Below are 13,298 nucleotides of genomic sequence, written 5' to 3' on the forward strand. Positions count from 1 at the left end.
CCGACTGTGCCCGACCCGACTGCCTCGAATTATTCTACTACGGTTCGTCGAGATTACTTTCCATCTCCCGTCAGAAAGTTTCTCGACTAATTTCTACGCATTGATTTTTAAGGTACTAAAATATTAATCTCAGTCTCAGAATAGGAGCGACATTTCAAAAATATTTACGGCAAAAAAATACCCATTTACAAATCTCAAATGTGTCGCGAATCCGAATCATCATCTTGGTTAAAAATCATCTTTGTAGTTGAAAATGTAAACATTTTGCTGAATCTTTATTTTTATTCAACTATTTGAGGTAAAATGTAATTCTTTTTTATTACGACCATTCGGTTGATAATTCTTCTTTGTGGGTTGAAAACCCAAAATTTTGGGTAAAAATTCCACTCTCAGGTTAAAAAATTTAACTGTTTTTTCCATAAAATAATTGAATCATTATTCTTGTTTTAGACTGGTTAAATGAAAAATGCTCAAATAGTGTCTAATAATGGTATTAACCACTAATTCCTTTTTTTACTATTTTTTAAAAATATCTTTTTATTTAGAAAATTAATTTTTAACAGAAAATTTCACTATTCCACTTTTGGCTAAAAATTAGTCATTTGCAGTTGAAAATTAAACAGTAGAATGTTTCGTTAAGAATCCATTTTTTTGTGGATAATTCAACTACTTACTTCGTAAAAATTAAATCTCCTTTGTTAAAAATAAAAATGTTTGTTGGTTGAAATATCAACTATTACATTTCTCTTTTTATTATAAATCCTGATTTCGTTTATTCCTTTATTCGTTTTTTAAATTCAATTATTTGGTTGAAATATATCTTTTACAGTTTGAATTCAACTATTTAATTGAAAATTAAATTTTTTATAGTCCAAAAATTCAACTATTACGTAGAAAATGTAATTCTTTTGTTGAAGATTCGACTTTGTGGTTGATAATTCATATTTGTATGTTGAAATCTTAACTATTTGGTTAAAACTTCATATTTTTTGTTAAATATTCACTCGTTTTGCTTTAAAACTCAATTATGTTTGTTTTAAATGCAACCATCTGGTTGAAACCCAAATTATTTTATTAAAAATCAAACCGTTTTGTTAAAAAATCATTTTTAGTAGAAAATTTAACAACTTAATTTAAATTTGAACTACTTTAGTTAGAAAGTGATTTTTGGTCGAATTCAACTGTTTTTGATAGAAAATTTAAATCTTTTTTGTTTAACATATCAATTATTAAGTACATGTTTGCATTGTAAATTAAACTAACACATTGAAACTTGAACTCCTTTATTCAAAATTTTTTTTTTAAGATTAATTTTTTTAGTAAAATATTTATCTGTTTGGTTGAAAATTGAACTATTTCCTTGAATTTTTTTTTTTTTGCTGAAAACTAGTTTTTTATACCAAAAATTTTGCCATTCCACTTGTAATAATAAATTTATCCTTTTTTTAATACAAATATTTGGTTGAAATTATATTTTTTACGGTTTAAATTTAACCTTCCGGGTGAAAATTTTAATCATCGATTGAAAACTCGTTTTTTTAGTTATATATTAATTTTCTGAGCTGGAAATTTAACTTTTTAATTTTTAGTATAAAATTGGTTGCTTAAAATAAATAATTTAACTATTGAATTTTTTGTTCGAAATTGAAACTACTTTGGTAAGAATACATTTTATTAGTTGAAAATTTTACTATTTTACTGAAAAATAGTTGTTTATTGTTAAAAATTAATTTTCTGAACTGGAAATTAAACTATTTAATTTTTGGCTTAAGATTGTTCGCTTAAAGTAGAAACCTGAACTATTTTGTTTTTTGTTGAAAACTGAAACTACTTTGGTAAAAATATATTTTATTGGTTGAACAAATAACTATTTTGCTGAAAAGTTGTTGCTTTTTGTCAAAATTTTAATCTTGTTTAAGATTTGTGGATTTCTTTCAGAATTGATTCTCGTAGGTTGATAATTCAACTATTTTGTTAAAAAATTAATTATTGGTTTAAAATTAATATTTTGTTCTTGAAAATAGAACTGAAACCTTTTTTGGTTAAAAATACGTGTTTTCAGTACAAAAATTCATCTCTTATGGTCGATTTTCATCTTTTCTCAAAATAATATAATTAGTTGGTTAAAAACTAATCTTCTTTGGTTGAGGATTTAACTTTTTCACAGAAAATGCTTCTTTTGCTCTTGAAGTTCAAAATTTTTCACTGTAATTGACAAATAATCATTTCGGTTTAAAATTTCACTATTTTGTTTAAAATTCCATTTTTGTTATTGAAAAATAGTTTTTTTTACTGAAAACGACACCTTTCCACTGTTGATCGAAAATTGATATTATTCAGTGGACAATTAAACAAAATAAAAACTAAGTGTTTAAGTAATCCTGATAAATAAAATTTGCACTTTATTTTGCATTATTTGAATAAAAAATCCTTAACCGAGGTACTGAAAAAATGTAATATACATTTTGTATAATAGTTTTGAACATAATGTAAAAAAGTTCATATTTTGGACCAAATAGAGTTCGAAGCACCAGATACTTGACGAGAATGTATTTGTTGAAGCCGAATGAGCTTTAACGAAAGAGAATTCACAATCACCAAATTACATTTGTCGATGCTTTGACCTTTAATTTTAAAAGGTCTGGTTTTCGAACAAGTTTCCCGATTTTCTCAAATTAAATGTTAAATAGTGAAAAACTTTAATTAATCCATATTTTTAAAAGTCAATTCATCCCAGTTCCTCATGAAAGCGTTAAACCCCTTAAGATATACAAGCGTTCCGACCATAAAATAATTGAAAATAAAGGGTTGAAATAATTATCTAACAGCTCAAGAGAAGAGGGAACTTAACACTCTTGTCCCTATTTCCCTCTTTTTGTTATTGTAAATGAAACTATTTAATTTCAACTTGAATTCCTTTATTCAAGCTTAATTTAATTATTGAAAATTCATCGTTCTACTTAAAAATTCTTCTCTTTGGTTGAAAATTTATTTATTTTCTTGAAAATTAGCTTCTCTGGATTGAAAAGCAACATTTTTAATCGACAAATTTACTATTTCATTTCAATTTTAAAATTTATCCGTTTGCAAGTTCAATTATTTGGTCTTAAATGAAACTGTATGGTTGAAAACCTCATTATTTGGTTAAAACTCCAAATGTTTGTGAAAAATTTATTTTTTATACAAAAATTCAAGAAGCTGGTTCAGTTGAACTACTTTGGGAAAATTTATTTTATTGGTTGAAGTTTGAACTATTTTGTTGAAAGTTTATTGATTTATTTATTTTTATGGAATATCGCCTTCCTTAGTAGAAAATGGTTACTGTTCTAGATTGGAAATTAAGCTTTTGAAAAAATATCTAATGTATACAGTCTTCTTAGTCTTATTAAATATGTATTTTTTATAATAAACGAATAAAATTTTTATTTTAATATGATAATTAATTCAGATTGAATAAGAAAGCAAATAATTTTTTTAATCTTTATATTCAGAATAAATTTAACAAATGGATGTGTCATGTTGCATATTCATACTGAACAACTTTTATTCAATTAATAGTAAACTGAAATTTCAAAGTACTTTAGTGTTTTCAAAAGCATATTTTCGAGGAGTAAAGGAAAAAACCATCAATAATAAAACACTATTTTGTATTTCTAAAAATTTTGGAACCAAATTTATTAACTTTTATTTGATTAATAAAAATAAATTTTTCATAAACTTTACATACGGTAATAAAAAAATGTACAAGATTTTGTATAAAACTTCTGTAATTGCATGGAATTTGTTTCGTTTACTTAAATTATTCTCAATAATTTTAATCGTCCCAGTGATTTTCCGGAACACAAGGTGTAATTCTTTCTGCATGCGGACATCGTCCAAAAAGCCAATCAACAGCACGAGATAATAGTGGTTTGTATCGATCTAAAAAAATAATGTTAAACTAATTGTTATTTTAAGAATTAAAAATATTTTGGGTGCCTAAAATTAACATAGGACTCAAAAAGACATCGGACCCAAAATAAATCTGGGGCCCAAATTTTGTGTAAGGCCCAGAATTGATATATAGACCGCAATATAGACATAAGGTCTAAAATTAACACATTGCCAAAAATGGACATCGAGACCAAAGACAATACGGGGACCAAATTCGGTAGTTGACCCAGAATGGATACAGGGCTCAAAACTGATATGGGGACCAAAATAGATATATGGCCCAAAATTAATACCGTGACATAAGTCGACCTTGGGCCCATAATCAAAACGGGTCCCAAATTCGGTGTAGGGCTCAAAATTGATGTAGGACCCGAAACTGATATACGAACCAATCCATACATAGGGACGAACATATATAATTTACATAGCAAATAAAATTGATCAGAAATGATATAGGGCTCAAAATATACATAGGGCCTAACGTTTAGATAGGATTCAAAATTAATATAGGGCCCAAAATAGACATAGAGCTCAAATTCGGTATAGGGCCCAAAATTGATATAGGGCTATAAGCTAAAAAATAGCTATTTTTAAGCTCATGGTGCATACTCATTTTCATTTTTTTTTCAACGTTAATTCGTGCGCCTGGCTCTTGAAATTAACAAAGGGTTTAAAATGGGCAAAATTCCAAAATGACCCCAAAAATATGAGATAGCAGTTTTCTATCAAACTCATGCTTTGTCAATAATTTTTAATCGATAAGTGAACAGTTTTGAAGTATTTTTTAATTATTTTGAATTGCTATAACAATAATTGTTTATTTAAACAATCCACCACCTGTAAGTCGTGAAAAGTTATTATATTTCGGGATAAATGATATAAAGTTGATATATTTGAAGCAAATAATAAATTTATCTTACTTAATAAAAATAAATTACAATTCAATCTTTAGATAATTAATTATTGTTGAAAAATAAAGCAATAATTAATTAATGTATGGAAATTTGATTTATTAGTAACCTTTTATATTAATATTAGAAAAAAATTAAGCGTATTAACATATAAATCTAAAAATTAAATGCAGATACCCATTTCACAAAATCAGAATCATCAAAAAAATTATGTAATTGAAAGAGGGATGTTTTAATATAAATAAACATTGCCTATTATATCCAATATTCAATTATATAACCTTCGAATAAATACACAATTTATGTCACCTAATTTTAAGAAACTAAATTTTGATCTTTATTTAATTTAATATTTTGCAAAAATTATTCCGCTAATAATTAATTAATTATTTCACAATATGAGAAGCATTTAACTATAACTTTCACTGAAGGATGCAAACAATTTTTACTTAATATCTTTTTTGAAATTTAAGCTTTCATTTCTTTAAATTTAAAACAGCATTCCTGAATGTTCAATTTATTAATAACTTTAAAAATAATTTCAAAAAATTGAAATTATTTACTTATAATTTTGAATATTGAATTTAGATACTCATTTCACTTCTCAAGCATCAGAAACATCGTACAATTGTAATAGAGGTATTCTAAACAGAAAATAAACTTTTATTTTTAAAGTAATACCTTATATTGAATTACATAATCTGAAAGCAAATAATTATTGCATGTTACTTAATTTGAAGCATCTTAAATTGAATCTTTGTGTAATTCAATATTGCTAATAAGATTGATCAGCTAAAAATTAAGTAAATAGTTCATAATATAAAAAGCCTCGAACTACTTTCATTGAAAACATCAACATTATTTGTAATTTTATATGTTTTAAAAATTTTAAATTTCTGAATATCTTTATTTCTTTTGAAATATTTCCGAAAAATTTGAGTTTTAACATAATTATTTAACAAATATTCAATAATTTCAAAATATTTAAATAATTTTCACTTTTAATAATTTTCAAATTTAATATGTCTTTAACTTTAATTAATTCTAAGCTTTCAATTGATTCTAAAAAATATGAGTTTAGTAAAAATCTGATAGAAAAATTTTATTTTGCATTTTTTCTAACGTTTTCTGGCCAACAATAAACAGAGTATTAGGAGCTTTTCCCATTTGAAAACCCATTTTGATTTCAAAAACACGGAGTAACGTAAAAAAAAGAAGAAATTGGTGTGTATCAGTGGGACCACACAGCAGAGGTGAAACTTTGCAGTAGTGGGGATATCGCAGAGACGTCCTTAGAATAATTGCAAATCACCCCGCAAAAGGGATACGCGAATAGAGGGAGATGAAATAGAAAGTATACTTTCAAGAGAAGGAGAGAGAGAGAGAGAAATAGAATCCGTTTGTCCGGTCGTTTTTTCAATTCACTCCCGTCCCAAAAGAAGTCTCACTTTTAAAAAATTGCAGATTTTCTATTAAAATTACGTACTTCTTAATAACGGAATTTCTTCGTCACTAATATCGTCAATCTCACTGATGTCTTCGTCTCTATTATCTTTAGAAGAAATCTTCTTTCCTTTTTCTTTTTTCCACTCTTTCTTCGTGTAATTACTTTTCCCTGATAATTTCACTTTCCTGTCATTAAATTTTATAGGAGGTTGATCAATAAATTTATCATTTTCATCGTCACTGGACCTAGTTTGAACAGCTTCTCTCGGTTTTATTTTATTATCATGTTCTATATTCTCTTCTGATAAAATCGTTCCAGAAGTTCTCAATTTTCGTCGCTTAACTCCTTCATCGTACTAAATGAATTACGAATGAATTTTTTATATCAAGGATATATAGATGGAAAAAGGTTTGAATTATGCAATTCTGAATGGAAAAAAAGTTTTTCTCCTTAACACGACTTATGATTTATGACATGATTTATTTCAAAATCTCATTTAAATTCTGCAATACTCTTCAAAAACTATGGAAATCTTTCGAATAGCTTGATATTTTACCATTCCTATAAAAGTCCCTTATAATCCTTTACAATCTGTTGAAATCTTTAAAAAATCAGGAAAACCCTTTATGTCCTAAAATTCCTTAAAATATGATAAATTCTCTTAAAATCTGTTTAATCTTTTTGAATCGTTTGACATATGTTAAAAGTCTGATTTGAAATACCCTAAAACTTTTGAAACTCTCTTTGATTTTTTAAATTTCAAGAAATCCCTCAGAAATCTTTAAAATCACTTGAAATATCGTTTAAGGTGAAAATAGTTAATACATGGTCAACATATTGAGTGAAAAATATAAAATAGTCACTTAAATTTAAACTGAGTAAATGGTACCCACTAAGAAAATCAAACTATTCTTGTTTAACAGTTAATTTTTTTTAAAGTCTGCTATTATATTTTTGCTTCGAGATTCATCTCACTTGGTTAGAAATTCTACTATTTCGTTAAAAATTTAATTATTTTGTTTAAAAGGGCACTATTTTCTCTTAAGTTATATACAGTGAAACACTTTAACTGCCCTTCCTTCTATAGCCCTTCCGAGAATTGACACCGCGCCGCAGGTAGGTGTAACAGGAGCTGCGCGGGGAGCGCGGTGTCTGCGGTTCTCTCTCAGACGAGGACTCAGGCGTGAACAAACAAAAGCAGAGCGGGCTATAATGAGTTATTTCCCACTTACTGCCAGCCCAAAAATTGGCGCTATAGAAGAGTTTCACTGTATTTTTGGCTAAAATTCAACTACTTGCTCGAAAGCTGAACTACTGTGTCAAAGTTTCATTTTTGTATTGAAGGTTCATCTTTTTGGTTGATGTTTTATCTAATTAAAATTTAAATTTGAAAAATTGATTAAAAATGTAATTATGATGCTAAAATTTTTGCGAATCAATTTGCTTTAATGAAAATAGAACGATCCCGTTTTTGTTTGAAAATTGGTATGATAAATTAAAATTTTAACTTGTATTGTTAAAAATCTATGTATTTTATTAAATGTGTCTTCTTTGATAGGAAATTAACCTTCTTGTTTAAATGATCTTTTTTTTTTTGTATAAAATGTAACTGCTTGGTGAAAAATGAATTCTTTGGTTGAGGATTCAGCTATTTTGTCAAAAATTCGTATTTTTTGGTAGAATTGATTGAATTAGTTAAATTGATTGAATTAATTGAATAAAACCTCATTTAAATTTAAACGAATGTCTTATAAATTTAACTGTTTGTAAGAAAATTCGTACATTTAAATTGAAAATTCAAAACTTTGGCTTCTTTGATGTAACAGTAATTTGTTTATCTAAAAATGTAGCTATTCCGTTTATAGTTGAAAAAATGATCTATTTATGAAGAATTATTTTGTCAAAAACTCTTATGTTTTAGTTGAATTTAACTTGCCGAAAATTCTTTTTATTTGTTGTCACAAAAATGTTCTTTTCAACTGGGAAAAAATGAACGATTTTATTTATTTCAAAAATTTATGTTTTTCAGTTGAAAATTCATCTATTTCGTTGAAAAATTATCTTTCTGGATTGAAAATTAACTTTCACGCGTAAAATTTTCATTTTATGGTTTTAAAAGTCTACTCTTTTCTAGTTCGTTCAACTATTTAGCTTGAAAACTTAACTATTTTCTTGAAAATTCGTCTTTTTTTTGTTGAGTACTTATTTTTTGATTTTTATTAAAAATTCAAGTACCTCAATAAAAATTCATGCATTTTCTGGTCATTCGTCCTCTTTGGTAGTAAATCTTCACTAAAAATATAACTATTCCGTTTAAATAATATTTTTGTTTTAAATGCAACTGTTTGACTGAAAATTAATTTTTTTGTTCGATGATTCAGGTATTTTGTTGAAAATTCATATTTATTGGTAGAATTGGTTAAATTGGTTGAAAAGGTTAAAATTAACTTATTTAAATTTGAAAAAATGTCTTATACATTTAATTGTTTTGTAAAAAGTTAGTAAATTTGTCTTTGTTTTTTGGGTAAAAAGTCGTATTTTTGGTTCAAAATTTAACTACTGTGGTATAACATTAAACCATTTGGTTTGAAATGAAGCTATTTATTTGAAGATTGAACTATGTTGTTGTAAATTCGTTCTGTTGGTGTGAAATTATTTTTTTATCTGAAAATATAGCTTTTTCATTTTTTGTTTAAAAAAATTGTCTAGCTAGCAAAAAATTCATATTATTTATTGAAAGTTCATCATTTTCATTAAGGCTTTAAATGTTTTTGTCAAAGGTTTGTCTTTTTTAGTTCAATTTATTTTGCTGAAAATTCGTTTTCTTATTTGTTAAACAAACTTTTCTTTAACTGCAAAAAGAAATTCTAAGATTTTATTTTTGGATGCAAATGTATCATTTTTAGTTTAAAATTAATTTATTTTGTTGAAAAATGTTCTTTCATGAGTAAAAAATTAACTTTCTTATTACCAATTTTTCTTTTCCGGTTTAAAAGCGAATTGTTTTCTAAAAAATTCAACTTTTTAGCTTGAAAAGTTAACTATTTTATTAAAATTTGTCTTTTTTGGCAGAGAACTTATCTTTTTAATTTGAGGATCTATCTATTTCGTTGACACTTCGCATATTTGATTGAAAATCCGTCTTTTGGTTTAAAATAAATGTTCTTGGTTAAAAATTCATCTTCTTGGTTTACAAATGTACTAAATTATTTTATGTCGAAAATATTCGTTTAAAAATTATTTACACGAATTAAAATTTTAGTTTTTGACACGAGAATACAAAACTTTGTTGTTGAATTTTTACCTCTTGAAAGCCTCGTTTTATATCTTTCAAAACAGCCTCTACAGCTTGCAATGCATATTCTTCCCTGCCGTCTTTTTCCATCATTTCTTTTTTTGATGGTGGGTGGACCTTTCTTACCGTAAGATCTAATTTATTGATTTGGTCCCCCAATTCAGATAATAATACCGTTCCAGTAGATTTGTAATAATTTTCTTTTAAAAAAATGGATTTCATATGCATTACTTAAAAAATAAATATTTTAGGAAACTATGTTAACTCTAAAGTCAATATCATGAATAAAAATAAAATAAATAATTTTTAAATATATATTTATGGTTTTAATCGAAATTAAAAGCCAGAAACCATCATTTTCTTCTGCTTGTAGGAACTTCTCAGTTTCATTCACATTTCCAGATTTTTCCTTGTATCTAAATTCTGCATTCATTTTTTCCTTCAATCGAGGGGTCCTACATTTTTTTATTATTAATAAGTGCATGAAAATGATAAAAAGCGAAAAATTAATTTGTGTAAATTCCTAATTTTTACCTTTCATAATAAACTTTTGCCTCCTTACTTTCTGAATCTTTGATCAATTGTATTTGTTTCACCTTCTCTACTGGACCAACTTCACACGTCGATTTTAATCCTGGATGATTCAAAATCACCGTTTCAGCAGTAGACATTATTTTAGCTACACTGCAAGTTCCTTTTTGTAACTCCTGTTTCAAAATTAAATCAACTAATTTAAATATGCCGCGGCGATGTACTATGGATGTATCCACTATAGGTGTATTTATTTAATTGTGCTAATTTTTTTTAGCATTTTGCTTCCAAGTCCCATATAATAAGAGTTCAGGGGTTGCCTTACACTGGGCTTGTTACTAAATCGGCACCCTTGAAACGTAAACAGTCAGGGTCGCCTTAGAACAGTTGTTTCCAGCTAAAAGTGCATAATTTTGCGCAATATACCCGAATGAGTACTCGCGCACTGCGGCTCTTCCGAGGCCTTCTGAGGCGAGATTTGCAACCGTCTCTTGTTCTGTTACAATGAAGAAAATTTTAACTCAATAGAGTTTTATATTTCAAATTAAACCCTCATATAAATAATTTAAAATTTTTTAAACTCGCTAAGTAGCTAATTTCTTGATCAAGGATGGTCATTAGGATGCTCAACCGAATTTTTTCAAATTTTTATGCGTATCGCCCAGAAATTTGTTCGATTCCTCAAAAAAATAAATCCACGCAAGCCCGTGAAGCTTAACACGTTTTTCCCATAAGGAAAAAAACACGTTTTTGTAAATTTTATTCAGAAACCTCGATATTAAGTAAATCAAGTTAAAACGCATCATTTTTCTTCGCAATTAGCCGTAAAATATAAATAAAATATTACTTTTTATATATCGCCCCCAAATTTTTTTATAGGGTCCCAAAAAAACTGTATAAGTCAGCAAATGGATTTTGCGGGTTATTTGTGCTAATTGTGATTTTTATGCAGTTATTTAAAATAGAAATTTTTTTTGGAACATGAAATGTTACGTTATACTAATAATTGCATGTTTAAATAAATTGTGCAAATAACTTATTATTGTTTTAGTCATTTTATCCTAAAATAGAGTCAGAAAGTCGCCGTTTTTTCCAAGTATATCCACTTTTTCCGATTTCCAATTAGAGTAAGATAATTAATAAGTAAACGAAATTAAATATTTAAACAATTTATTATTATGCTTCATAATATTCAATTTAGTTAATGCTATAAAGTTGCGTTCTTTTCTTAAATTTTCAACTTTTCTACTTTTCACTTGGAATGAGTTAATAATTAATTTAATTCAGCAAGAATAATGATCTAAACAAATTATTATTATTCATAACTATTTTCTTCGTTATTATTGCTAAATAGTTGCTGCTTCTTCTGAAATTTTCAACTTTTCGCCCACACTTTACTTAATAAATTAATAAATAATGCAAGTCACAAAACATAGTTGTTTAAAAAATTTACTATTGTTTATAACTGTCTTTGCTTAGTTAATTACTAGACAACTGCTGTGTTTTACTTTAATTTTCAACTTTCAGTTGTTTAAAAAGCTTATACTTTTTTATAATTATATTCTCTTAGAGTAATGATAGAAATTTGTGGATTTCTCTGAAGTTTTAAGCTTTTCTATAACTTTTCAGTTGAGAATAATAAATATTAATAATAATTTAAGCAAAAAGGATCTCACTTCTTCAAGGAAAATTTACATTTAATATGATTTTAACGGAAGATTAGAATCACATTTCAAATTTATATTTTCTTTCACAAAAATATATTAACAAAAAAGAAAGAGATCAGTTGAAAAATGATTCTGTCCATTATTTAATTATTATTTGTTCATAAATAAAGAGTCAAGTCAAAAATGGACAAAAAGTCAGAAATTTCAACAACAAAAAATACAACCATCTAGCATTAATGTATATAAAGATAGTTGTAAACAATAATAATTTGTTGAAACACTTATTTCTGCTAGATGGAATTAAATATTAACTCAATATAAGAAGAAAAATGGACAAAAGATGGAAAATTTCAGAAACAACTACAGTCTTAAAAGTTTTGAAAGAGGATATTATCATCAATAAAAATGAATTGTTTAAACAATTATTCTTGTGACTATTCATTAACTTTTACCTATCTCTAATTGAAAATTGGACAAAAAAGGAAATTTTTGGAAAAACCGTGACTTTCTATTTATATTTGAAGAGAAAATTGCCACAGAAAATTATCAATTGTTTCAAGAATTTGATATTTAAAAAGTGATATTTTTTTCGTATGCTACTGCTATTTTTAAAGAAAAATATTGAGTTTTAACTGAATTCAGCTAATATTGAAAATTCTGAATAAAATTTATAACAAATTTTTTCTCATAGAAATACGTGTTAAACTTCGTAGGGCTTGCGACACCTCTAAATATCCTTTTTATTAAAAAAATGGATTTATTTTTTTGTGGATTCAAACTAAGTTCTGGATTCTATACATTAAAACTAGAAAAAAAAGAATTTGTTGATCAAGGATGGTCATAGAAAGTTCGTAAATATATCAATCGACGAGTCTCGAAGGCTAAAGCAATTTCATCGAATTCAGCACTGTTATATTCCCAATATCAAAAAAATCCTTTAATAAAAAAGGAAAATAATTTTGTTTGAAAATATAAAATCCATATTGTTTATATTTTCAATTTTTAAAAAATTCTCATCAAAGCGAGAAAAAACTTGTTTAAAAAATAATTTTAATCTATATTGGTAGGTTAGGGACCATACTTAAATTATACGTAACAGTGCAAGGGAGAGGGGGTCAAGACGTTGTGTTACGATTTGTCATGGAAGAAGAGAGGAGGTCCTTCACTCATGTATGTAATTTTTGCAAATCCGTTTTCGTAGAACATTAACTTTTTGTTCAAAATTTATTTATTGTTGCTTGGAAGTCAACTGTAATCTCTTTTGGATGGTAACTATTTTTTCTGAAAATTTGTCTTTTTGATTTAAAAATTTATCCTTTTTAGTAGAAGTATTGCGTCTGTCTTAGATAAAAATGCAACTGCTTTGTTGAAAATTCAACTATCTTCTAGAAAATGTACTTATTATAATTCTTAACTTGAAAATGAATTCTTTTTAATTCAATTCTTGTAGACAAAAATCGACTTTTGGCATTAAGGTTTTACCATTTGGATACATTTTTAACCTTTTTTTTTTT

The 13,298-nt window shown here is 26.3% G+C and overlaps 1 protein-coding gene across 2 annotated transcripts in view; it reads right to left on the reverse strand.

The window, feature by feature from the left end:
* Positions 1-3,732: 3,732 nt before the first annotated feature.
* LOC117176773 overlaps positions 3,733-13,298 on the reverse strand; it is a 28,133-nt gene continuing 18,567 nt past the window's right edge. For both annotated transcript variants that reach the window (XM_033367069.1, XM_033367068.1), the window contains exons 6-10: positions 10,121-10,293; positions 9,938-10,041; positions 9,596-9,786; positions 6,331-6,646; positions 3,733-3,921 (exon numbers count right to left, since the gene is read on the reverse strand). In XM_033367069.1, the coding sequence (XP_033222960.1) occupies positions 3,815-3,921; positions 6,331-6,646; positions 9,596-9,786; positions 9,938-10,041; positions 10,121-10,293 (891 nt within the window). In that variant the 3' untranslated portion in view covers positions 3,733-3,814. The remainder of the gene's footprint in view (positions 3,922-6,330; positions 6,647-9,595; positions 9,787-9,937; positions 10,042-10,120; positions 10,294-13,298) is intronic.

The sequence above is a fragment of the Belonocnema kinseyi genome, chromosome 7 (assembly GCF_010883055.1).
Source record: "Belonocnema kinseyi isolate 2016_QV_RU_SX_M_011 chromosome 7, B_treatae_v1, whole genome shotgun sequence".
Taxonomy (NCBI): domain Eukaryota; kingdom Metazoa; phylum Arthropoda; class Insecta; order Hymenoptera; family Cynipidae; genus Belonocnema; species Belonocnema kinseyi.